This window comes from Meriones unguiculatus, chromosome 1 (assembly GCF_030254825.1).
Source record: "Meriones unguiculatus strain TT.TT164.6M chromosome 1, Bangor_MerUng_6.1, whole genome shotgun sequence".
Taxonomy (NCBI): Eukaryota; Metazoa; Chordata; class Mammalia; order Rodentia; family Muridae; genus Meriones; species Meriones unguiculatus.
The window spans coordinates 75361214-75388902 of NC_083349.1; the positions used below are offsets into that span (position 1 = coordinate 75361214).

Below are 27689 nucleotides of genomic sequence, written 5' to 3' on the forward strand. Positions count from 1 at the left end.
AAAAAATGGACAATAAATAAGGGCCTGACAGGCTTAAAGAACTTAGCCGAGGGATACAGGCTTCAGCTCCAAGCAAGTAGAAGAGTTGACTGTTGGTCTGTTGGTGGGCCTTGGGCCCTGCCCCCTTCCAAGCAGTCTTGTAACAGTCACTTGAGATGGGTGAGATGGGTCTCCAGGTTGTAGGGCAGCGAGCCCACCTCTCCCAGGAAGGAGTGCACCGGAAGCTCCTGTCAAGGGGACTTGGGCCCAGTGCTCAGATCTCCATAAGCGTGATCTTGAAGCCTTCCACCATGCTCTCCATGTTGAGGATGAAGGTGTCCTCATTTGAATAGTGTTCAATGATGTTGTCATCCATGTTCACCAGGATGCTGCCGAAATTGGGTGAGATGGGGTGGGGTAAGAAACAAAGCCAGTGAACAGAGGGCTTTATGCAAGAGCAGCCTTCAAGCTACTGACTAATCACATTCTTAGGCCCCTCTGTATTTTCATTACAAACCTCAACTGCCCTTGGCTGAACACACATGTACAGTAAAAGTTACATATGACTCTACAGCAACTATAAAGGCAAGTTTTATCAGCAGCGCTTTGCAAGTAAGAAACAACTCAGTAAGGTCAATGGCTCTCCAACTTCACCCAGCCAATGAACGCCTGAGCTGGGTCTAAAGCTGGCTTTGCCTCACCCCAAGCTACTTCACCTCTTCCTGGCTGCCTACTCCATGGTGGTTTGGTTTCAAGAAAACCAACTTCCAGAGTCTATCTGTGATTTTTTTTATATAAATTTTGTTTTTGTCTTATATTTGAGTGTTTTGCCTGAATGCATCTCTGTGTACGGTATGTGTGCATTGTGCATGGTACCCTCAGAGTTCTGAAGACCAATTTAATCCCCTGGACTAGAATTGTAGGTAGTTGTGAGATGCCATGTAGGTGCTGAGAATGAAACCAGGGTCCTGTGGAAGAGCCACACACGCTCTTAACCAGTAAAGTGTCCCTCCAGCACCTCTATCTGTGACTGAGAAGTGCCTGAGCCTGTCTCACTCTTGTTAGCCAAAGAGATTTCCATTTGAGAAAGAATGACTCCCTGAATCACTTTATAGTGGTGTCATCAGGGATGCTGCCATACCTTCAGTTTGTTCTTTTATGGAATTAAAAGGCACCCACGCTTAGTGGGCTGATGTTGGGATAAAAGCCTTATGCATAGGCCTTCACAGGCCCAGTGCTGAAAGGCAGTGCTATCAGCAGTGTGTTTGTCCACACTGAAGCTCTCTAGCCAGCAAGACTTGAGGCTTCACTCAAAGTGGTATCCCCAGCCTACTGCACTGATCTTGGAAAGAACTGCAGCACACATTCACCGAGTGTCTAACAGGAGTTCAAGTTTGATGCTCCGTCAGCCAAAGACTGCAAAATCAGAAAGCCCGAGAACCCAGGCCATATTTTCTTTATGAAAAGGGTCCAGAAGAGTTTTATGGTACCTACTCCCAAAGAGGAAGCCTTAGAAAGGTCTTAAGAGGGGCAGAGGAGAGGGAAGCACTTGATCCTTGAGGCCATTGAAGCGGCCCACCGCCCTGCAGGCATTGAATATGCTTTCTGTTTACTGAAAGTGAGACCTGGGGCAAATACTTAAGCAGGCCCTGGGCTTCATTCCTCCTCAGTGAGCCTGTGAGGAGGAAATGGAGCAGGGAACCCAGAGGCTCCTCACCACCCAACCAGGAAGGACTAACTGTTCACTGTTCCTTACCATGTGGGCGAGCAGCCTGACGCCCATTTGAGATTTCATTAATGATTACCTTGAAATAATTTCCTTTAGCCTCAGCTAATTTTTGTCCGTACTGTGTCACTCAGAAGCCAATGTGAAGAGCTACATGTAGTTCTGCAACGTCATTTTCCCCGATGTCCCACCACCTCTAGACTACTCCCACCCATGTGAGGCTGTCAGTAGATGAAAGCACCTCGGGTGACATGTTAGAAATGCACCGTGGGTCTCCCTGCCTGAACTGCTAGCATCGTGGGCCACGGATGTGACAACAGGTAAAGCTATATTAAAAATGTACCTTGCAGACAGGGCAGCTAGCTGAGTTAGCTTTTTTCTTACCCATTTTTGCTCTTCTGATAAAGCTTTGTGATTTTCTCCACTGGCAGCCCATACTTCTCAGACAGCTGAAACATGAATAACAGGAAAGTGGTCAGCAGAGAGCAGGGACACACTGGGAAGCACAGCATTCCAGCTCAGACCTCACATCTGAGCACAGCACAGTCCCCTAATGAGACACGTCAGGAAATCTCATGATGAACACTTTCCCTGCACTAACTGCTGAGACCATTCAGCCCAAGCCACTGGCTTTATAGATTAGCAAAATGAGGCGTAGAGAAGTGAATGGAGCCCCAATCCACGTTAGCAGCCACAGGGTCACAGCTCACTAACTATGGCCCTGACTAGTTTCACCAAGTCATTATTTCCTCTGCCCTTAGAAGGAAGAGAAATGCAGCTCATGCTTCGCAGTGTGTCAGAGCCCATGTCTAGTGCCATCCCAATTTTGATTCTCCCTTTGGATAGATCTTAAATCACTCAGCAAAACAATCTTGATAAAAGTGGCATTTCCGATCCCTTGGAAAAAAAAAAACATCTACTCACAATGTTGGATTAAATAGGTAGCCATGCATCAAAACACATTTCAACTGAGCCACTTGCAGTGGTTCACCCCTGTGAGCCCAGCCCTGAGGTCAGCATGAGCGATGGAATGCTCTCCAGACCAACCTCAAGAGGTAGTGAGAGAAAAAGTTCAGGTGGATAAAAGATTTATATATGAAAGATGAGACCACTGAGACCATGAAAGCACAGGAAAAGATAAACATGAGTTCATTCTTCAGATAGCCATCATCCTAAGTACAGTTTTTCTGGGAGACATGACACCTGCAAAACAAGCCTGAATAGTAATAACTGTGGAATTCTAAAATATCAGTAGCTCAAACATACCACAAAGAAAAATAATATGCTGGGAAGCATTTTAAAATACAAACAATATATACAGAGCAAACTGCTTCGTTAAAAAGAACTCGATGGGGAACAGGGCAGAGAAGAAAAAAAAAAACAGAAAAATTATATACAAGAAGAATATAATCAGGCAATAAGCATATGAAAACTGCACTGAACTTTTACTTAAAAATTTCAAATGAAAATAATGATAGGATAGTACTTTTAATTTAACTATCAAAAATGCAAATGAGCCAGGTGCCATGGCACACCCCTATAATCCCAGCACTCTGGAAGGCAGAGGCAGGTGGATCTGTGAGTTGGAGGCCAGCCTGGTCTACAAAGTGAGTCCAGGACAGAAATCCTGTCTTGGAAAACCAAGCGGGGGGCAGGGGGAAGGAAGGGAATGAGAGATCCAGCAGGTTTAAACATTTTCTGCTTTTGATTTACAGCTCTGATGGATCTGATGCCCTCTTTTGGCCTCCATATGTACCTGCACACACGGCAGACAAATGACACATTAAAAATTAATCTAAAAAATCTAAAACGAAACAAAACTGAAGTCATAATCTAATGTTGGTCAGAGCATGAGGAAACAGCAGTGTTCAGATTCTATATAAGGAATAGTGACCCTCAGCCTCCTGGAAAAGAAGTTTGACAGAAGCATAGTTTTTAAAAGTGAATATGAGCCATTGACATCATGTCTAGTAATCGGACATACAGAAATACTCTCATGCTCAAACATGTTTGGAACATACCTGTTCATAACAGAGGAAAGTCATAACAAATATGCATTAAATATCTTGACATTTTCTTCACTTACACTTTAAAAATTGCTAGCATATTAGAGGGGAAAATAAGTGAAAATTTGTCAATATAGTATAATCTTATCTGAATTTTTAATGTTTACATATATTTAAATGTATATAAAATATTTAAATGACATAGCAATCTATTAATGATAGCTACATTGATAAATGGTCAGATTCAAGCTCCCTTTTACTTTGTATAATTCCACAGTGCTTATTTTTATGATTGTGTCATTTTTGTAAGTACAAAGTGGCAAGATGTATTCGAGAAAGATCTACTCCAACTATGTGCCATCCCCTCGCTAGTGGCTCACAGGTAAGGTTGGGACCCAGACTTAGGAAGTGCAGCACAGGCTAGAAAAGGGCTGCAGAACCCTAGGGGAGAGCTGAGATCCTGAGAAAAGTTTGTTCCAGAGAACCCTAGGTTCCTGCCTTTCCATCCCTACCACAGGGCAGAAAGACCTCTTCACCATATGTACACTCAGAAGCAAGACAGAGAGGCAGGGTGATAAAGACAGACTAGACAAGTATCCTCTTGCCTGCGTGGGGCACATCACTGGTGGTCCTGATGAGGTTTCCCCACAGCCACAATAAGGCCCAATGAACAAAAGTTAACAAAACAAAACAACACACTTGTTGGCCAGTGGGATGGCTCAGTGGGTAAAGGCCCTCACCACCAAGGCTGGCCAGGTGAGCTCAACTCCAGAAACACAAGGTGGAAGGCAAGAACCTTGACTCTTGCAAGTTGTTTACTGACTTCCACATGAACGTGCAAATAAATAGAAAAGGCAACATTTCTCACAAGAGCCTGGAGGCAGCAAAGAAAACAGGCCTTGTGTTAGAAGGGCCTGTTTGCAGAAAATGTAAACAAACAAATAGGCAGATAAAGTGAGAAGCAGATGAGTAGCAGCTGGAGAGGCAAAAGCTAAGGGAAATGAATGGACACAGGAAGTCTCAAAAACACACACGCATGGTGGAAGACTTAATTCAGAATTGGAGAAATTTAGCAGATAAATTACAATGATACGGTTGGTCTAGTTTATATAATAGTAAATGCATTTACACATACATACTGAATTTCCCAAAGATACTCTGTCATATAATGTGTAACAAAGACAATTGAACCATAATTCAATAAAATGAGAAATAAAAAGTTGAGAAGTTAATAAAAAATGTTAAGCCTCTCAGGAATACTTTACATTGCCTCTACTCTCTTCTCTCTTCCTCCCATTGAGGCCCCTACACTATTTAGCAAGCCCCTTGGTGTCCTATTTGCATATGCAAATAAAAGGGAGCCACTTCCATTTTAGACAGGTTGATAAGAGTGCTTTCCTAGTATACACAAGGCTAGGTTTGAGCCCCAAGACCACATAAACTGGGTGTGAAGGGTATCTGTACAATCTCAGCACTGCAGGTGGAGCATATGTTCAAGGTCAACCTCCCCTGCATAGCAAGTTTTGAAGGCAGCCTGGGACACATGAGACCCTGAAAGAGATGGAAGAAGGGAGAGGGAGGAGGGAGAGAGAGAGGAACCCGGTATGGTGAGCTAGCTCTGTCTTTTGAGCTCTGAACTGAATTCAGTTCTTGCTGAAATGGCAAGGCTCTCAAGAGTGACCTCACTTCCTTACTCATTCCCTGGGGATCTAGAACCACTCAGTGAACAGAACTAGTTCTCAGAAACTCCTTGAGAGCGGCCTGCTTCCACATTATTTCCTGATTACTTCCTCAGCATAGCTGGCCAGAGCCACAGCAAGACGATGCACAGAACTCGGATAGGACAACATACATACACCCATACTTAAATTAGCCTCAAACCAGAACCTTTCTATGCCTTTCCCACACAGCAACTAGCTTGTTTTTTGGTGGTGTGGATCACGGATATTTTGTGGTGCATTAGCATTCGGCCTGCAGGGTGGAAAGCTGGCTCAGCGGCCAAGAGCACTTGTTCTTCTTGCAAAGGACTCGGGTTCTATTTCCACAAGGATGTTCACTACTTCCTCATCAGTAGGGACAGATGTGCACAGACATACACACAAAATAATGAATCTTTAAAAATTTCTGTATGCATTTCACAGTATGGGCTGCACTCACCCACCGCACTGGGTGCTACTCATCTTATCCCTACATCATATCTGATGCACTATCCTACATCACAGACACTTTCTACCATCTTGGTGACTGCCTTTCATAATGCCATTGCTTTTCTTTGTAATTCTGTTTTAGTTTAGATACTTAAAAGCACTCTCAAAGAGTCAATGGATTTGAAATTGCAAAAGGCACCCATGGCACAAAAAAGTAGGAAGCCCTGGATAGCATTCCTTTCTGTGCATAGTGCTTGCTGCATGTGTACGTGTGCTGGGGGTAGGGGGAGGGGGAGGATGGAGTCCCCAGTATTTTCACCTAATTATTCTCACTCAGTTGCCTTCTAAGATTTGGCTTTGGTTAGTGTCACTTGCAATTTCTTTTTAATTTTCAAGTGAAAAAGTTTGCTTACTCAACAGCAGTAGTCTCATGTCTGTTCAGTCGCCCTTTTTTCTAAAAGAAAAAGGAATCGATTCCTGGCTCCTCTTTTCAGTAATTAGGCTCTCCACTCTCCAAAGCATGTACTTGGCAAAGGGCTGATCAATCAACTGTCTATCCCGCCTCTTTCCCAGATGCTTATTATCGATTCTTGCTTTCCCTTTACTCTTTGTGTGACTGGCATTGTTTATTCTTCTTTTATGTAAACATATGGACATCTGCCTACCTAGACTTGAGTTGATGGAGAGCTTAGGGTGGTGCCACCATTTGGGGTAGAGCTTGGTAAAAGAGGCACCTATGTCTTCCAGCCTCATTTTCCCTATCTGTAAAATGGTGATGATGCTATTTCCATGCCATGTTCATAGGAGTATGACAATAATTAAAAGGAGCCTGTAGCACTCAGCATGGTGGGACATACTCTGCGAATAGCAAACATTTGCAACAAACATTGTGCCCAAGGCCTGAGGATATGCAACTGACAGCAAGAGACAAACCCCTCGGGACTGCATATTCTACTGGAGAAAAGAAGGAAGGAACACCCAACCAATATTAGGTATGCCAGGTGGTCTGGCTTCTTTCCTCTTGCAGTAGCAAAACAGTCTGACCATCAGCAACTTGAGGACAAAGTTTATTTCCTCTTATACCTCAAATACCAGTCTGTTACTGAGAAGCTAAAAAACTCAAGCAGGAAGTAAAGCAGAAAGGCAGAAAGGAAAGCTGCTTACTGGTTTTCTGACTGGCTCTTGCTCAGCCGTCTAGAGACAGTGCTGACTCAGCAGGCTGGGTCTTCCCATATCATTCATCAGTCAAGACAATTTTTCACAGAAATGGCCAAAAGCCAGTCTGTCTCAGGCAATTCTTCAACTGAGGGTCCCTTGTCCTAGGTGACTCTAGGTCATGTCAAGTTGACAATAAAAACTGATCAAGACACCAGGTTGAAATAAAATAAAGCAGGTGGAGGCACACAGAGAAGAGGTGTTATTTATGTGAGTGGTCTGACAGGCCCCACGAGCTGGGGGTGAGCAGCCCCAACATCGTGATATGAAAGAAGAGCATCCTGGCAGAGGGGACAGCATGTGCAAGAGCCCTGAGGTCTGAGTGGCTTCACTGACCTCCAGAACAAGCTCCGAGGTTCTGTGGTCAAAGTTCACTCTTCATAAGGTTACTATGTGGTGGTTTCAGGAATGGCCCCCCTAGACTAGTGTGTATGAATGCTTGGCCCACAGGAAGTAGCACAGTTAGGAGGTATGATCTTTTGCTTGCTGCTGTGTATGCTTGTGGTAAGAGCCAGGCAAGCTCTGAAACAGTCTCAAGAAACAGCAAGCTCACACACCTCAGTGGTTAAGTGGTTAAAGTGCCTGCCACACAGCATGGGGACCTGAGTCTGGATGTCCAAACTGCACGTTTAGCCAGATGCTGCAGTGCACACCTGCAATGGCCGAGCTCCCATGAACTTGCAGCAGGTGCTACAGCAGAGACTGAGCCTATCTCAATCAGGGGGAACCTGAAGTGACCTCAGTGTTGTCCTCTGACCTCCACACATGACACAGCCCATGCTCACTGATGAAAACACATGTGCACACACATACACACAAACACCAGTTTTTTTAAAGTGAGCATACCACCTTCTAGCTAACCGAGCTACTGCACCCATCATGTGGCCTGGCTCACAGGCTGTAGGACATCCATGTGGGCTACAGAAAGTCACCACCTCGGAACTGTTCATGAATCTGTCTGATATGGTACCTTCTGATTCAAATACCAGTTCACACCTGAAGGAAGGGTGGAAACACAGTTGTATTTTTTTTAGGTGACAGAGTCACATTTCATCATTGTCAATAATTATTTTCTTTTTTTAAAAAGTAAAAGACTACTTTAAAAACAAAACCAGAAAAAACGAGGGCACGTATGACATGAAAGAAGAAAAGAGACTGAAGGAGGTTGCCAGAGGTTGGGGACAAGAGGTGGGAAGACTGAGGGAGGAGAGTGTACTAAAATTCACTTCGTTCAAAAATGTTTTAATCTAATGTCTTGTATGCTAATGACAAAACTGCAATAAAATAAGTAAAAGGGAACATATATCCAAGTAACAGAGTCATGGCTGAAGACAGGGAATACTGACCACTCTACTGTACTCTTGACACGTTTACATATGTGGATTCATTTCACACAAGCACATATCACCCATATTTATGCCACTAACAATATGGACATCTATACAGTCTGCCCTCGATAACTGCAGGCAGCACCCACAGGGTTAAGTGACTAAAGATCAAAAGTATTTTATAAAAGTTGTGCTTGTGCTGAATATGTATAGACATTTTTTGCCATTACTTCTTAAACAATGCTATCTACATAGCTTTTACATTCATCAGGTAGTGTAACTAGGGATGGTTTAAAGCAGATGGAGGATTGCTGAAGTTGCGTAGGAATATGCTATTTTATATAAAATACATGGACTTGAGTACTCATGAAGTTTAGTATTATGGAAAGTTGTGAAACAAATTCTAGATATGGAGAGATGATGTATAAATTTATGTATTCATTTTATGCACACATATTACAATATATAGGAATACACATACATTACACATGCATATTATATACCCATGTACATATTTATTATAACATACAAACATGTACTGGTAAATGTGAGTATAATAAAATATCCTGGTTCTCGGCGGATCCACATTCCAGTCAGTTGTCCTACCTCACACAGAGACACAAATCAACTCAGGATAGAATTACATTAGCTGGAGAAATGGCTCAGTGGTTAAGAGCACTGCCTGTTCTTCCAGAGGACCTGAGTTCAATTCCCAACACCCACATGGCAGTTTACAACTGACTGTAATCCAGCTCCAAGTGACTTGACACACTTACACAGACATATATACAGGCAAAACACCAATGCACATAAAACAAATAAATCATTTTTAAAAAGAGAACTACATTAGTAAGCTCTAGTGTTCTTCAAAAGACACCATCTCCATCACACGCTGATGGTCCCCTTCGACAGAGCCTGTGGTCTTGACACCCCTAAGGTCAATGAACTTGGTTTGTAGATCACTACCAGCCCACTTGTGGACCCTGAAAAGGCTCTTCTTGACCACCTCTCCCACTTGTAACACTCCAGAAACAAGCAGGTAGTTTGTGTTAAACGTTAAGGAAACTTTTTTGTTCCAAGTTGAAAGGAAGATGAAGCCAGAATTGCCTGAAGACTATGACTAAAGCCATGGAGGGAACCTGAAGTTTCCAAGGCTTGCAGCTCTCTCTACCCATTCCCCTGCCTCACCCCCATTTACCATCTACCAAAACAACACAGGAGTTGAAGGGAGGCTGAAAAGTTAGAAAAGTTGCTGTTGAGTAGGTGAAGTGACCTTTTGTTCCACAGTGGTCCAGTGTGAACACATCTTCAGGGTACTTATGAAAGTAGACAGAGGTTACAGAAGGAAAAAAAGACACCAAGGACCAAAGCAGGATCCCAGCATAGCACAGCAGTTCAAACCTGTTCTAGATCTGTGGTATCCATCCCACAGGCTGTTCTAGGAGTTGGTTAAATATGGATTCCTACAAGGCCTCTTGGTATATGCTTACAGTCCCATAATCCCTGTGCTCAGAAAGGTGAGGCAAGAATCCAGGTCAGCCTGAATCTTCAGCAACATTGCCTCTTCAGCAGGAAGGACTAAGAATGTGCATTGAAATAACCTCTAGATACTCCTATAAACAATTATTTTATCTGCTCTTAAAAACCAGACTAAGGTATGGAAGTGGACAATGATGTTCAGAGAAATCTGACTATTTTACATTATTTTGTAGACCATTTATCCATCCTTCAGCAATTTCAAGGTCATTAAAAAAAATCTTGGTTCATCCCTTCTAGGCCTTTTGTAGTATCTGTTCTTTCTAATCAGTTTAAAATTCAGAGCCCATGATGGTGGTGACACAGCCTTTAGTCCTGGCACTACCGGGGCAGAAGCAGGTGGATCTCTGAATTATATAGGCCAGCCTTGCTTATACAGTCAGTGAATTGCAGGTCAGCTGGGGCTACACAGTAAGACCCTGTCTCAAAACAAAACAAACAACAAAAATCATAGTTCATTAGAAGTTCCATAGTCTTTCTTGCATTTGCTTCTGGATTTGTTTCTGCTCTGAGTAGAATAGAAATCAATAGTCCCCACAAGTCACGACAAATAAAAAGCTGCCAAGCCTCCTCCTGCGCTTTCTGGAGAGTGACAGTGCTGCTCTGCTCAGAATGACCAGGGTCATGAAATGCCAGAGTGGGAGCAGTATGAAACCCACCGTGGCCACATTCTTCTAATTTTTTTCTGATTACTACTCAGAACTGTAGATAGACACTCACAATACATTCACAACATCACACAGCTGTTCTCTCAAGTTCCAAAACATTCTCATCACTTCCACAGGAAATGCACTAGTGTAGATCTTCCTTCTGCTCCCCAACCCATGGCAAACTTGCCTGCTTTCTCTCTCCCGGAAGTCATTGATTCTGGACATTACTGATAAACTGAATCGTGTAATAGAGGGCATTTTGTGTCTTCCTGCCAGTTTTACTCTGTATATACTCCTAAAGAATTGGAAACAGATGTCCAAACAGAAAGTAGCCCATGAGCATTCACAGCAGGGCATTCTCAGGAGCACCCCAAGAAGGAAAAGCACATGGACCTGTCAGCTGAATGAATGAAAAAAAAATGAAGTATGTTGTGTTCATACAGTGAATGATTACTCTGCCAGTAAAGAGAAGGAAGCGCTGGTTTGTAGCATGTTCTAGCATGGACACACACCAGGGAAAAGTACAAATGAAAGTGATCTCAGGCCACTGTGTTGTGTGGTCTACACATAGGAACTTCCTCACGTACTGCAGTGTTCAGCCATAAGCCCAAATATCCCATCCGATGCATTTCTCAGACCATCAGCCCCCAGGAGAGGTGAGAGGCAGCGCTGGTCCCCATCACTGCCACAGCCTATCCCCTACTGCACAGCTGTCTCTGAAACTGCTCATACTGAGGCACAGTCAAAGCTAGGTGAACAGCGTGTGAATAAAACACAGCTTTCCCTAGGTCGTGCTGCTAACCCTGGCCTAGGGCAGCGGAGAGAAGGGGAGAATCATCTCAAACCACTGCAGTTCTGCAGCAGATCTTTCCCCATAACCAACATGTCCTCTCTCCACTTTGGAATACGCTACCCAAGCCAACAAGGCACCATACATTTTTTGGTTTGTGTTTATTTGTATGCACCTAATTTGGTTTTATTAAAACAGATAAACAAAAGCCCCATGTTATCCTTCCTCCAAAGCATCTGACTGGGATGATTAGTCTGGAACCAATAGGAATTTGGCTGTTATTCCAAAAGTCTGTCTTAACACGCTGATAGGCTGACACAGACATGGATATTTACAAAGAACTCGACTCTTCACTTTCTTTCTGATTCTGGAGCCACCTAAGTTCTGCCCAGGTGGCAGGGCAGGGACTCTGGAGGCTGAGGGGGCTGTGGCTTACCGCTTCCATCAGGCCCTTCACTGTGGGCGATCTCAGCATCAGGGTGTCGAACACATCATCACTCTCCTTCCGCACGTACAAAAGCACTGCAAGAGAAGGGGACAGCCAGTGTGACTCCTGTCACATGGGAGTCTCAAGCTGACACCACCTGCTCTGCCAAAAGGCCAATGACTACTGGGATGTACCAGCTCTGACACCTAGATCCACACTTTAGTTTCTCAAGAAAGGCACACAGTCTCCTCATGACTACTGTTCCCTGTGCTCATTCAGTGAATACCACTGAAGGCTCCTGGGTGCCATAGGCTGTATATACCAAGAGCTGAGGTTGAGGTAGAGAGCTAATAGACCCCATTCTCTGCCTTTAGGGAGTTTATGGTCCATTAGGAGAGACAGGCAGGTACCAGATGACCTAGACACCATTGTGAGAGTCATAAAGAAAGAGCCAAAAAGAGGATGCTTTCCAGACAGCTCCTACCATGGTGAGGTGAGGGAGAAGGCTAAGATACTCAAGTATCTCTGAGTTGTGAAGAGCATAGAAGCACCAAATCTAGAAAGGAATGACACCAGGAGAAGAGAAGGTCAGGCAGACATTCTCCTGCACAGGCTTGGAAGGGTACCAGGGTAGCACCTAGGACAGTCCAGGAAGAACTTAGGATGCAGAGAATCACAGATTTGGGTGCAAGTCCAGCTCAGCCCCTGCTGTGACCCTAATGACTTAATCTTTCCCTGTCTGGATAATCTGTGAAGTAGGACACTAGCATCCAGCACATAGGTGCCTGCTGCCAGTTCTGGGAAATAAGGTCCATGTGGTAGGCTTCATCTAGGCCCAGCACACAGAGAGGCTCAGTCTTCAACCTACAGAAGCAACCAGGAAGTAGGTGTGGCCCCTGTGCCCTCCAGCGAGGGCATAGCTTTTCCTTTCACTTCTCTGTAAGAGCTCTGAACTGGGGAGTGTGCAGGCTAAGATGGGCAGGCACTGCTGATCTCAGCAATGTAAATGGACCTCGGGAGGCTAAGATGCACCTGTGGGGTCCCACAAACATGGCCACCCTTGCTTCTGCTTCCCCTGACCACTGAGTCCTCCTCCTGTGCCCACCACTCCAGCAATCATGCTGAAAGGGCAGCTTCCAGAAAACAAAAACAAACAAAACAAACAAACAAACAAAAAACTGGCCACTGTCATTCAGGTGCAGTCCGGCATTCCAGAGGGCTACTCTTTTTATCCTCTGGCAGCAGCATAACTTCCCACCCAAGGGAAGAAAAAGCTGAAACCCCTCATCTGTCCACACTAGGGAAAACTGCCCCAGGCAAAAACAATAACAGCAAAACACTGGTGAGCCTACATCTCAACTATCATCTTAAATCCACCTAGCTACCATCACCATCGGCAGAAAAACAAAGGCAGGACTGGGAAATGAAATCAGCCAAATCCAAACTCCATGTCTCCCCTCCCGCTCCGTCCCAAAGGCTTTCTTAAAGCTGTGCATATAAAGGCCACATTGACAGGGGTTCTGCCCAAACTCCCTTCTGTGGCCTGTGAATGTTCAGGTAGATTGCGGTGACTGTGGTAACGGGAGGAGAGGCAGAGGAAGGAGAGAGGCAGACTTGGGCACTGGTGCCTTCTTTATCAAACATCAAAACAGAAGTGCCGAGTAAATATGCAGACTGACGGCATTTCCTACAAGTTTACAACTTTAGTCCCTTGAAGCAATCCTGCATCACTTCCATGTCAGTTAAGCTGCCTAGAACCCAAAGGCTATCAGAAAAGGAGGCAATGTGAACAGTGTGAGAAAAATACTTAGAATGCGGACCCTGGCTACATCCAGATAAGGAAGAGTAAACTCAAGAGGAAGACATACTGGTAGCTATTACTTGATGGAAATTCTGTAACTTCTTGAAGCTCTCAACAACAGAAAGAGAGGGAAAGAGCAACTTCCATCAGGATGACCCTAGAGAGATTACATTCTATTAAAATTAGCACTACTAATAAATAGCCTCAGCTTGAACCATTGCTTTTCCTGTTGCTCAGGGGTGGCTGGTAAGAGCTCAGGTGCTTCATTTTGTTCTGTTTTGTTGAGCAGGTGGGGCAGTCTCAGCCTTCCCCTGTCAGGCTTGCTGACAGCTAGCCTAGAGGCCATACTGGGCTCCAGACCGTTAGAGGGCTTGCCCACAGAGCCAGTTTTCATTAGATTTATTCTGGGGTGTACCAATGGCAACAATCCTGCCAACCACAACAGGAACCAGCACTGAACATCCCAGACATCACACAGCCAAAGGCAGGCAGCCTCTTGTGGAGCCCCAAAATGACTCTGACCCAGTTACTCTGACAAGTGGCTGCAAAGGAAAAACAACCTGTAACGATGGCTTTGCTGTTAACTGTCACCATTCTTCTTGAGCGACTTCTGACAAGTAGGAGCTGCCACTAACCCTCAATACCCGAGCCAAGCACCTGCTAAGAGCAAGGGCCCAGTGATGTCTCCATCCTTCTCCAAAGAGAAGCTCTTGGAGGTAGCGTGGAGGTGGTTCTTACCGCTGGTAAGTTACAGCGCCCTCTGTGTCTGAATTCAAAGTTTCAGAAGCCATACCTTAACTTTTACTTATAGGCCAATACAATTTGTAGTGGCAATTTTGGTGGCAGTTTCACAAGCTTTGAAAAATAGTTATTGGACCAGCTACCAGGCTGTAAATATAATTCCACACACCAGTGTGACTCCTGGTTTCCCTATGACTCTGCCCTATTCCTAAGTAAAGTCAGGGAGGAAAAGACACCAAGGAATGGAGGTGAAAACAAGTGATGGTGAACTGGGAGCCACCACTCATATGGCCGTGCCCAACCTTTTGTTGTTAATTGTTTTATCTATTGAATATCTCTGAATCACTGGTTCATGAGACGCACTCACAGAGCCAATGTCCTCTGAACTATGTATTTCCCTGCTGGAGGAGTTGGGAGCCACATAACCGTTCCTCCAAGGCCTGTAATGGAAAAGCCTGTAACCTCCCATATGAGGGAAAGCCCACCAGGATTGGGAATGGTTCAGTCTCAGGGAGTGAGTTCTTGACAAGACACTCCCTAACCTTCACACCAGTGGCACACAGGAAGGAGAGATACCTCGCTTTACGTTTTCTTCTTTAATCTGCTTAGACGGTGTCGGACCAAACTCCTCTTCCATGGGCCTGAACATCCGTTTAACAAGGACGCTGCTGCTGGAGAAGACAGGCAGAAATGGTTAAATACATCAGAGAGTGTCACACCACAGGGTACTAACCTGTCCTCCCCTGCAGGCTCTACACCACCATCCCCACTGAGGGAGAAAGATGCAGCCACAAAAGGGAGGTTGCTGAGCCTGCCTCTCCTTTTCTGTTCAGAAGGTCAGGACCACGGAAAAGCTGATGGCACCCAAGTTGCAGCAGCCTCTCACATCCACGGTGAGCTCCCGACAGGAGACAACACAGGCCACTTCAACAGACCTCTCTTGAAGACTGTCCTGGCTTCCTACAGTTCTCCCTTTCCTGGTTGCCACAGTGAAGGTTCAACCCACTCCACTGAGACCAGAACATTCTCTCTGGAGTCAGTTCTGCATTTGCTTTCAAAGTTCTTATGCTTTCCAGACAGACTAAGGGAATTAGAAGAGAAATCAGAAAAGTGGAGATTTACAATCCTTTAGTCTCAGGCGTAGATGCAGACTTGTAGAAAATGATCATTTCTCTGAAGACTAGCCCATGAGGCAGTGTCTAGCAATCACTTAGCAGAATGGTTAGGACAGGACTTCAGCAGTCAGACCACCTCGATGGATTTAAAATCCCTGCTTTGTAGTTTATTACTGTACAAATTTGGCATGTTGCTCAACTTTCCTGCTCCTCAGTCTCCTAAAAGGAGGCTGTTGACTTAGAAATGATAATATTTGAGGAACTAGAAGTATTAATTACACCAAATTGATCAGTATACACTATTTACACTGTCAAGTGATCGTACCACACCAGATAAATAAGTACAAATATTATGTGCAAATAAAAATTAATTACTTTAATACAATTTAAAAGGAGACTGGGGAGGTGGTTCAGCAATAAAGGCTGTACACTGCTCTTGTAGAGGACCAGAGTTAGGTTCCTAGCACCATGGCAGGGGGCTAAGCTTTCTGTCCTCCAGCTCCGAGGGATCCAATGCATCTGACCTCCACTAACACCTGCACATACGTGTACATACCCACATGCAATGCACACATGGTTTAAAAAATAATAAAAATGCTAAATTTACAGGAGGCTCCCGGGAGAATTCCATGAGTGTTGGGGACTGAGGGGAAGCACCACCAAAGTGCTAGATGAAGACAATGAAGATGCTGATGATCACAGGCTGAGGGCAAGAACAGAGAAGACTAGATTTTCCACCCAGAGCAAACAGCTCACTACCTCCTGGTCTCACATAGGAGATGGACACAGTAATTAACCCCAGTCCTGTGGGTAACACAAAACTGTGACTCCTGCCTGAGTGAGCTTCCTGCCACCAGAGAGCCATTCAACACTTCCCAAGTCGGGTTGGTAGGGACCCAGCTTATAAAAGCACATGCACACTACCTGGGACAGTCTGAAAACATTCCTATCCATGTTGGAAGCTTATATCACTAAAACCAACGGTACTTAATTTACCTCCAAAGGGAGCATCAGCCAACTGAGTTTCTTAACACACATCTCCGCCTTGCTCACTTACGTCCTGAGCACTCTGAGGCAGCTGAATAAGAACAATCTTAGCCCTTGTGTCCACAATGACAGAAGGCTCAAATGTGTAATCAGCCTTCCACACTGTGATTCAGCTAATAGGAAAAAAGGCTATTCGCATGTGCCACCTTCAAGGGAATCATCTCATGAAAGAGCTACCCAAGAAATCTGAGATGCTTTTGAGGATAGCCTATCAAGAGCCATCTTATTTTATTTCCTCTATGTCAAACAGTAGAAACAGCTAAGGAAAAAACTACGACTCAGGTCTCACCTGAAGGCAGTAAAGAACTTTTAGAACACTGCTGCCTCTGCCTTGCCCTTGCTGCTTTGTCATAAAAGCAGGCATGATACTGTCTCCTCTTGGAACTGACCAAGAACTTAGAACTGTAATAGTAGTGACCATGAACTAGTGACCATGAACTTAGAACTAGAAGATTAAAAAAAAAATCCATACACATAGCAGCCAGGCACTATTAGGTTAATAACTGGTAAATTGCCTGAAATGTTATCAGATACCTTCTCATGCTGTGTGAGTCAAGCTGCTTCACAAAGTAAGATTCATTTATATTTTTTCCAGTTCAGTTGACTTTTGAGAACAACTTAATCCAAGCCACAGCAGGCTTTGTCATTAAAATAGTATCTCAGATAAACCACATTTCTCTTGGGAGGCCAAACACTTTCAAATCTATAAACCCAGTAGGAGTCAGTAAGTTTTATATGTTATGAATCCAGTAGTTTCATTTATTTTTCAAAGCAAAACCAAACAAGGCAGCTATGACTTGCCCGCATTCTAATGAGAAGAATGCAGGCTGAAGGCCTTCTTGTGCCCAGCTCAGTGACACTATATAATCATTTTCAAAGGATCAGAGAGCAACAGAGCAGAGCTTTCCCTGACATCATCTCCATCACGAGGCCATCAGTTAGAAAAACCCAGGGCCAGCAGCATACTCAGCCATAGGCTTGTGGGGTTAATCACAAGGAAAACAAGACCCTTGGAAGCAACAAACAATATTAAGATTCATCCAAAAAATCCTGAGAAATGTTAGGTCTGATACAAGAGCAAGGATGGAGAGGGCTACAAAGCTACCAGGACTTATGGTGAAACTTCTGGAGAGCACAAGGCACAGACACGCTCTGCGGGTTATTCTCCAGCCTCTTTAACTACTGCAAACAGTGAAGCTAACTCAAAATCACAAGCTTGGCCTGATCCATCGTCCTGATGGCTGCTGTGACAATGCCACTGATGTTAGTACCTCCTCAGGGCTAGATGAGCACACACGGTGTCCTCAGAGCTCTGAGATCTGTCTGCCCTGCCAGGAGAGCTCATGAGATGAAACAAGGTTAGGCCTTGGTAAAGACCAGAAAGCTTACACAATAGGATATGCCCAGCCCCCACCCCTGTGCCTTCCCCTCAGCCATGCATGGGTCTAGAATTGAGGAAACGGGGCAATGGAGGCACATTGGTGAGTGCTGGGAATTATGGGTAGGCACTGGCTCAACCTGTGCTTCTATCATGTACCAGCTAGACAACTTTGAAGAAGTTTCCAAATTTCTCAAGGCCTTTTTCCTCACTGTTAATGGCAGATAATAGGAAATCTGGGAGATAATAGGAAATCTCCGAGATTTCCTATTATGAAAAGAATACACGTAAAAGCATTCAGAACCTAGCCAAGGTATCCAGGGAGTGCTATTACTTTAACATATAGCAATAGCCAAGGACCCAGCATGCATTAACACAGAGGCACTAACCTGCCCACATTGCTCAATCAGAGATGTATGGAAGTACAGGACATGGCTGTCCTTGGAATGGATGACTACGCAACAACACAGGCAATTCTTATGGAGAGATCAGTGGAGTTACAGGTAGGTCACTGGCCACTTAGCTTGCAAAAGACAGGCTGATGGGTCTGCACAATCACTTCACACTCTCCTAAAGTTCCCCTTTATAACACTCCCTGTGAACTTTATCTCAGGAATACCACTAAGCAAAATGCCAAATGCTGGGGATGTAAGAGAGAGAGCCTTCTACAGCACCCTCAGTATAGTCCTGAGGACATGGAGGTTAGGGACAGGAAGGCTGGATGAGGCTTCATGTGGATAAACAACAGTCCAGAGGATGGACTTGGCTTCCTGAGCTCAAGCCAACATTCTTTTCATGACGCCATGCTGTCTCTTTATAAAATATGTGATTTAAAGATTAGAATTCATAGGTCTAATCACTTGTTTGTTCCAACCAACTGAAATTTGATTATTTCTGTCCCAAGATAAAAAGAACAAACTACCCATTTCTGTTTTTGAAATGGGAGTTTTTATTTTCTAGACAGACTGGGCTAGCCAAAACGTTTGATCCTCCTGCCTCAGATCCCTGATTTCTGGGACTAGAGGCATGAGCCACTATGCTTGTCTTTCTAATCAATACTTAAAGGATTTACAACTGATTTTAGAGATTTGGTCCTGGACAAGTTCCAGTCCTAAGCAGCCTGGGGGTTATTTAATTTAATTCCTTTGAGAGTGTCTTCCTCTGAGACGGAAGGTGGCAAACTTTGTCTAAAAAGGGCCCAGCAGCAAAGGTTTTTCAGATTCTTACTGTAACACTCAATTCTGCTGCTGTATCACCAAAGAAACCATAGAGAACACATGAAGGAACTAATACAGCTGTGTTCCAGAAAAACATTCCTTGCAGAGGCTCGGGTGTACTTCATATCACTGATCATGTAATGCCAGTCTTCACTGGAGGTTTTTAAACTATTGAAACCATCTTAGTCTGTAGACCATTCAAAATGGGTGATTGAGGCTGTGTGGCGTACACACCTTTAATCCCAGCACTCAGGAGGAAGATCTCTGTGAGCTCAAGGCCAGCCTGGCCTACATGGTGTGTTCCAGGCAGCTAGGGCTACAGACTGAGACCCTGCCCACCCCCACCCCCACCAAAAGAAGATCTGGCCCTTGGTCTGTCACTTGAAAACTTCTGCTTCAGGAATAAAGCCAGCGATATCAGCTATACTTCCTTCACCAATTATGAAGTGTTTTACATAGGAATGGGAAAGTTTGACTATGGTTTGTAGGAAATTTATCTTGGGATGTTAGGTATACACAACTAATGCAAACAATAAGCATAAAATACGTATTAAGGAATGAATGTGGTTTTAGCCTGCTTTAAGAGAAAAATATAGCCTTTGGATTATAAGAGAGTTCCCAACATAATCTGCAATTCAGGAGGTTCTAAACACAAGTATTCAGAAAACAAAAGCAAATAAAAAGAAAACAAAACCAACTTAGTGGTCAGGCTGGAGAACTATGAGGTTAAAAGCACTGGCTGCTCTTCCAGAGGACCTGGGTTTAATTCCCAGCATCCATAGCACAGTTCATAATCATCTGTAACTCCAGTTCCAGGGATTCAATGCCATTTTCTGGCCTTCATGGGCAATAGGCATGCAACTGGTACACAAACCTACACAGAGGCAAAATGCTCCTTTTTTGCTGTTGTTGTATAAATTTAGTAGTCTCCCATGAGAGAAATTAAGATATTAAAAGATAAAATTATATTTTAACTAAGAACAGTTTCAGGGAAGAATAGAAGTTTGAATGTTGAGGGTGGAAAAGGCTTATCCAGAGAACAGAGCAGGAGTGAATGGACAGAAGTTGAACACTGTTATCAGAGAGAACGTGCTATGATAATCTCAACTGTTAACCAATATGAAATGAGAGACCCTAAGAAGATTTGTAAAACACACTCTTGGGTATGTTTGTCAGGATGTTTCCAAAAAGAATTAATTAACCAGAGAAGATCATACTAAACATAGGCAGTGTCATTCAAGAGACTGGAAGCCTAAATGACATTCTCTAACTGGCAGAGGCCACAGAGGAACAGCTCTGGCATCTGCCCCTGCCTCTGCCCTATGTTGTTCCAAAAGAATAAGCCAAAGTATAGTTTTCCTCCTTTAAACTCTAAAAGCTGAAACCACCCAGCTCTTAGAAATAATATAATGAGCTTCCTCATATGCAGAGAGCATTCGTCACTGGCAATATTCAAATAGAAGGCAGCTCAACACCTACCCCGTGAGAATGTGCTACCATCATTACTGTGTCCTAGAAGAGTCATCTCGTGACCTTAAAACAGCCCTTTCATACCTGCAAGCTTCTGAGTATATAAAATGAGTTAAGGAAAGAAACTACACTGAAGAGTTAGCTGCCCCTAAACATTTATAGGTGGGCATATATTCTCTGCAAAGATGGGGCCAGAGAGACACATCTGGAAGATACAGAAGACAACTTCCTACCCCAAACCCACAGGGCAGTGAACAGGTTCTCAATCTACTCAGGCCCCATTCAACACCTTGAGTAAGGCTTCAGGAGCTGTTTGTGTCTCGGGCAGTTTTGAAAGCAGGAAAGGCTTTTACACTCTCAACCAGATCTTGTGCTGAGATGAAACGATGGGAAGCAAGAGCTATCAGAAAGATTTCAACAAACAGTGCACTAGAAGGGATGGGCCACATTTGCAAAATTACCATTTAGTCAAAGGCAGATCACAGGGAGAAAGGGAAGGCACAGAAGATGGGCTTGCAGGAAAAGGTGACCACCTGTTGCCCCTCTCTCCATTCTAGGTCACAGCACAAGGGAAGGTCCCATCTCCTGCCCAGGGCGGCCCAGGCTGGGAAGGTGCATTGCCACCCCACAAACAAACATTATGTGCTTAGAATGAAGGACTGCTCTTACCCTTCTCGTTTGTCATCTGTGTTGTAATACACCTGTGGGGAAAACAAGAGGCTCATGTCAGACAGGATAAAACAGAAATCTGAATGAGTTGTCTGACTGTACAAACTATCTGTGAAGAGGAAAAAAAGATACATTTGATTAGCAATGGTGTGTGTGTTAGATTTTATAAAGTAAATTCAGAAATGTGACTATTTCTAGCTTAAGCTGGTCTGATCTGATCAGGTTACTCTGGCTCTCTGCCAAATGTTGCTCCTGACAATAAGAAAATCTGTTGGTAAGATCTAAACACATTCTTTAGAAAGGCTGTGCTGGCTCCCGGGTGTTTGTTCGTCAAAGGGGGCTTACCCTGGTTTCCCATCACCACAGAAATGTAAGGGTAAACTGTCAGCAAAGAAACTGGTGGACAAATATTTAACTGGGATGCCTATTTCACATATCAAATCGGGCCAGCATCCCTCAGGACCTGTGGCTCCTCTCAACATACCTCACCCCAACCCCTCCCCTACACTCTTCTCTTGGCTGGACTTCCTGTTCCAACAGCATGTAACTCAGCCATTTTGGCTTTCTTTGCCTCTTGAACCTGGTGGCAGCTCTTGGCTTCTCTCTTACTTCTCTCTCCTTGCCCGTTTAGTCAGCTGGCCATGTTCAGCCTGGACTCCTCCCTCTGCCTACTTTGTCCTTTACATATACAATAAAAATCTCCACACTTTAAGGGGAGCCACATCTTCCTCTTTTTATTTCAGTTTTTCATTCATTAACTCTCTTCATGCTCTAAAGGTCATGTGGCAAAAGGACGATCTCCAAGGACAAGTGTCATTAGGAACGAGCAGTGGCAAGCACAATCAGAATTAGAGAAACTGAAGTATCCTGCAGACAGTGCCAGACAGTGGTGCCACATGCAGGCAACCATCTCTCTCTCACACACACAGCCTTGCTGGCTGTCTTTTCTGGAAAAGATACAATATTCATATTCTTTCCTCTTATATATTGGTTTCTATGTAATAAGACAAGATAGAAATGTTAAAATGAATTTTAGTAGAAATGTACTCCATGCAAAAAGTATGAATATATTTATTATCATATTATATCATGAACCGAGAAACAAATAAACACACACACTCATGCATATGCACACATGCAACCCCCCACACACCATGATCCTCTGCTTGTACAGCTGCCTTGTCACTATATAAAACATTCTCCAGAAAAAGGAGAAGCTGCAAGATTGAGAAATCAGGCTGATGTCAAGTCCCAGCACTTAGAATGTGAGGGGACTTGAGTTTGTCATAATGCTCCTATTTCTCAAAACAATCCTTTCAGCTAAGGATTCTGGATTCAAAAGAAAACAAAACGAGGCAAAATTAAAGTCCCAATTAGTATGGCCAAAACAAACTCGGGCTGATGCTAAGAAACATCTTTTCTTTCTTCTCCAGTTTTCATTTCTCCCTTGGGAGAAGTAACCTTAAAGAGTAAAGGAAATAACATCAGCATCACCCGAGAATTCTGTAAACCTTCCCTTATAGAGGACCAGTCTTCAGTTAGCACAGGAAAAACCCTGAGCAAGCTCCAGTTCAGCTCCGTCAGCACCGGAGTGCTAGACCCAGCACACCAGTACCCTTTTAGTTTTTATCGAACAAAATCATAATTAATTCTCCTGTGGATGCATAGTTTTCATCATTAAATTTCAGTGTCTGCATAATCTTCCACAAAACTAAGCTGTCATAATGATTTAATTATTGAATATTTATTTGATTTCCAATCCTTCATTTCATTTGTAGATATAACCATAGGACTTGGCTATTGTGTTTTTGAAGGAAGATCTAACACTCTTTTTCCCTCAGATGACTAATGATTTATCCACTCAATGAGAACTACTAATTTGCTAAGGAAAAAATTGTTGACAAGATCTTAATTTCTCTCCTCTGGGCAAATGTATGTATGAAATGAAACAGTTTTACCTCTCACCACTAGGTGGCGATATGTGCACTGACCGAGTCTGCTTCACAGACACCACAACTTGAACAGGCAGATGAGGAGCTTTCTCCTGTCCTGTTGTCAACAATGTTCTAATAACAGCTCACACCTTTCTTTGCCTTAGCATGCCAGTATTTCCACCCAAGACAATGTTTTCTGTAAAAACCTACTTTTTGTGTTGCCATTCCCCTGCTGCTTGAGTTTATTTTTGTGGCCTGTTCTGCGTACACACCAGCACACCCTGAGGAGGGCAGTAGGAGGCTGTGAGCAAAAGTAGTACCTGTCCAGTCCTCTGCAGGTTGGCAAAGTGAACATCTGGTATGAAGAGCACGGGCTGCGAGTGCAGGTCAGGCATGGTTTTGAAGTACGTGATGTCACTTTTCTTCTGTAAAGGTATGGCGGCCAGCTTCCCGTCAGAGGCTGCACGAAACCACAGCAACCACAGAACAGGGCTATGCATACATGAACACTGTCAGCCAAGTCCATGATCCTCCCCCAAAGCTTTCCCAGCAGCCTAGATTATGCTTCAAATGCCCTTCCCCAGGCCCAAATAAACAAAAAGAGCATGGGATTCTGGGAAGTACAATGAGGGTGGAAGGCTCCTCCACTTCCAGCTGTCCTGTGTGTACCCCGGAGGACTTCTGTTTGCTTTCCATGTCAACGCTGCCCTTGTCTGCACTGTAGGGGCAAAGCAGGCCACACCTGGAGCTTTTGTACCTTCCCCTGTAGCCAGCTTCTTCTGTCTCTTCAAAGGACCCTGCTGGCTACAATCAGCATTGGGGAGGGGTTGACTTACAGTTGTTGCACTGGGTTTGGGAGGCCTGGCCCTTCCCTTTCTTCCTATTCTGCTTTCTCTCTTCATCTCGGATTTTTCTTTCTGCTCCCTGATGGGGAAAACAGAGACCAAGCAAGGTATGTTTCAGAGCATAAAAGAATATTCTCATTTTCTTTCTCTCTCTCACACACAGCATGAAGATGGGAAGAGGAAGCCAGGAAGCCTCCTGCCTCAGCAAAATGAGAACACTCACAGATCTTCATGCTACATTCTGACCTGTAAGGCCAGCTCATCGGATTGCTGCCTCTTCCTGTCTCATGCCTACTCCATGAACTTGGCTTTTGAATCCATGGGGAAAGAACAGGCTGAGTTCTCTGGCCCAGTGTCACCTGCTGGGTAGCTCAGTGCTATTAACAGAACAGCCTAAGCACTGGCCCATGGCGTCTGCTCCTAGGCACAGACAGCTTTCAGGCAAGTGCCACTTCCCAGGGCAAGTTTTCCTCTGCCTATGGTTATGAATTTTTTCAAAAATCATCACAGGAAGAAATAAAGGGGGCATTTTTGTAGCCACACAAAGATGCGGGATCACTCTGCACATGAAATTATCGTATTTCCCTGTATGCTTAGAGATGGTGCTCACTCTACCACGTAGGAGAAACATGCATTCACTCACTTCTGTGCTCCTGTTCTTTGTAATTTGACTTCTTATTAGCCAAATTCAAGGCCTTCTCCTGCTCCACTACCTGATCAGCTGCCCCTGGTGTCAGCATCATTTGCTGTTCATATTTCTTTTGGGCCATTTCTTAACCTATTTTCCTCTCCTGATCCCAGAAAGGCATCCAGCACAGCTTCCTCCATTCTGGCTTCAGCAGAATTCAAGTACACCATGAATTCACAATTCACAGGTGACATTCACAGGACACCAAGCCAAACTTGCTTCCTAGGTCCATGTTAACAGTCTCTTTCCTTGCAGTCTGTTTAGGAAACAGTGACACACACCACATAAAGCACCCAGTAATCTGCACCCTTCAGACAAACCAAATACACTTTTGGTCACACTGACTCTTACTGGTCTTACTGACTTAGAGCAGAAAGCCAGACAAGACTAGGATACGGTGGGGACTTGGGTTCAGCAAGAGCACCATGGCTTTGGAGGGAGTTCTTGAAGGATGGGCCACTGCTGTTTTCCATAGATGGGACTCAGACAATCACAATGCACCTTTCATACCAAAAACTACCAAAGAAATAGCGGTTCTTATGCTATTTTACATTAAATTTTGAGGTGTCATTGATACTTACAGGCCATGGAAATCCACAGCAAGAGGGACAACATAGAGAAATATAGATACACCGGCTACAAAAAACTCATCAAAATAACACAGATTTTTGTAGAGCCTTTGTGTTTAAACAAAGAGAAATCAATTCTAAATGCCCCCAATAACACCTTGCTCAAACCAACTTCAAGTTTGGAGTGGGAAATGGCAACATTTTTTCTTAGATACATACAGAGCACTTTGCCATGTGTTGGAAGCAATGTGTAATTCAGTATTCCATACAAATATGTATTATCTACCCCTATAAATTATAGTTCACTCAAGACACATCCCAAAATTATACAAATTATTTTTTCATTGTCAAATTTTGTGTTATTTTTAAGTATTAGTGTCATGTGAAAAACACTCATCATGCTGAATATTGCCCTGGTTAGTTTGCTGTGTTTTTGTTTTGTTTTATTTGTTTGTTGATCAACTTGACACAAGCTAAAGTCATAGGAGAGAATCTCAACTGAGAAAATGCCTGTGGAGCATTTTCTTGATGGATGAGAAAAGGCCCAGCCTGCTGGCAGTGGTGTCGGCCATGGCACAGGCTCCTGGATCTAAGAAAGCAAGCTGAGCAAGCCGGGGAGAGGGGGTGTGCAGGAGCAGGGCAAGTCAGTAAGCAGCTCTCCTCCATAACCACTGCCTCAGTTCCTGCCTCCAGGTTCCTGCTGTGAGCTCCTTCCCTGCCTTCACTCTGTGATGTGCCCTGGAAGAATAAGACGAAACAAGCCCACTCTCCCACCTGCTGCTTTTGGTCATGGGCTTTATCCCAGTGCTAGACGGCTAACTCAGACAGATAGTGCAATGACCTGAATGAGAACATTCTCCAGAGCCTGGTATGCAAACACTTGGTCCCCAGTTGGTGGTGATGCCTGGGAAGCTGGCATCATTGGAGAAAGGCTCATTGGAGAAAGTGCATCACTGGGGGTGGGCTTAAGAGAGTTTAAAACCTCACTCCACTTTCTCTCTCTGCACTATGCCTGCATCTCATTTTCCTGCTCCTACTTTCATGCTTACTTTCACACTGCTATGCCTCACCTGCCATGATAAACTCAACCCTCTGGACCCATATGGCATTTTATCTTAGCACAAGAAAAGTAACCAATAAAAATGGGTACAGCCCAAGAAATTTTACTTTTAAAGAATGGTTTTATTTGTGCTATTTCTGAGAATAGCCAAGAAAGAATTGTTTAAGAATTATCTATATCATCCTCCTCTTCAGGAAAACAGCAAACAGTGGATGATGCAGAATACCTCTGGTCCAGGCTTGGAAGGCCACAACAGCTTCTGCAGAGGACTTGGCAGTAGCCTTGGGGACTGAGGTTATAATAGAAGCTGTGAGGCTTCTGGAGGTAAAGCCAAAGACACGGAGTGGATCCCTGTCACCAAGCTGGGCCACCTGGTCAAGGACTTGAAAATAGAATTTCTGGAGACAATTTACCTCTTCTCCCCACCCATTAAGGAATCCTAGACCATCAGCTTTTTCCTGAGAGCATCCCCAAAAGATGAGATTCTGAAGATCTTGCCAGGGTAGATGCTGCAATGAGGACCCAGTTCAAGGCTTTAGTTGCTATTGGGGACTAGAATAGTTATGTTGGCCCTGGTATTAAGTGGTCCAAGGATATAGCCAATCAAAACCCGAGGGGCTATCATCTTGGCCAAGCTTTCCACTCTTTCTGTATGGAAAGGCTAGTTGGGGAACAAGATTGGCAAGCCCCACATTGTTCCATGCAGAGTGACAGGAAGCTGTGGTTCCACACTGCTGAGTCCCCCCCAACCGAGAGGCACTGGCATCATCTCTGCTCCTGTGTCCAGAAAGCTGCTAAGTATGGCCAGTATTAATGACCGCCAACATAAGACAGGGCTGCACTGCCACCCTGGGCAACTCCATCAAGGCCACCTTTCATGCCATCTCCAAGTCCTACAGCTTCTTGATCCTGGAACCTCTGGGAAAGACTGTGTTCATCAAATAACCTCATCAGGAATTCATGGACCACCTTGAGAAAACCCTCACCAGAGTTCAGAGGACCTAGGCTCCAGCTGTGGCTACCACATATGGGGTTTTATACAAGATCATAAAATGAATTAAGCGTATTTTTGGAAAAAATTATATATGTGCAGTATAGTTTTCAGGAACTAGAAACACATTATACACTCTTGGGGAACTGTCATTCTCATTTCTAAATAAAGCTGTGATTTCAATAAGACCCAAAAAAGCACTACACATTCAGTACAGACAGATCTGCCTCCACCAAGATCTTGCATCACTTTATTTCCTAGGAGTACTTGTCGCCAAAACTTCCAGAAAGCATTACTTCTACACTTAGGGAAGAAGTCCATTTCATTTAAGAGGGCAAATTTGATGCAGCTGATGCAATT

At 44.1% G+C, this 27689-nt stretch overlaps 1 protein-coding gene across 1 annotated transcript; it reads right to left on the reverse strand.

The window, feature by feature from the left end:
- Positions 1 to 253: 253 nt before the first annotated feature.
- On the reverse strand, positions 254 to 24160 carry LOC132652361 (grainyhead-like protein 2 homolog). Its single transcript, XM_060377598.1, has 7 exons — positions 24013 to 24160; positions 23497 to 23636; positions 21243 to 21274; positions 14923 to 15017; positions 11814 to 11899; positions 2090 to 2154; positions 254 to 368 (listed from the first exon to the last, which is right to left on the reverse strand). The coding sequence occupies exons 1-7, from the start codon at positions 24158 to 24160 to the stop codon at positions 254 to 256; spliced, it is 681 nt and encodes a 226-aa protein (XP_060233581.1).
- Positions 24161 to 27689: the final 3529 nt, after the last annotated feature.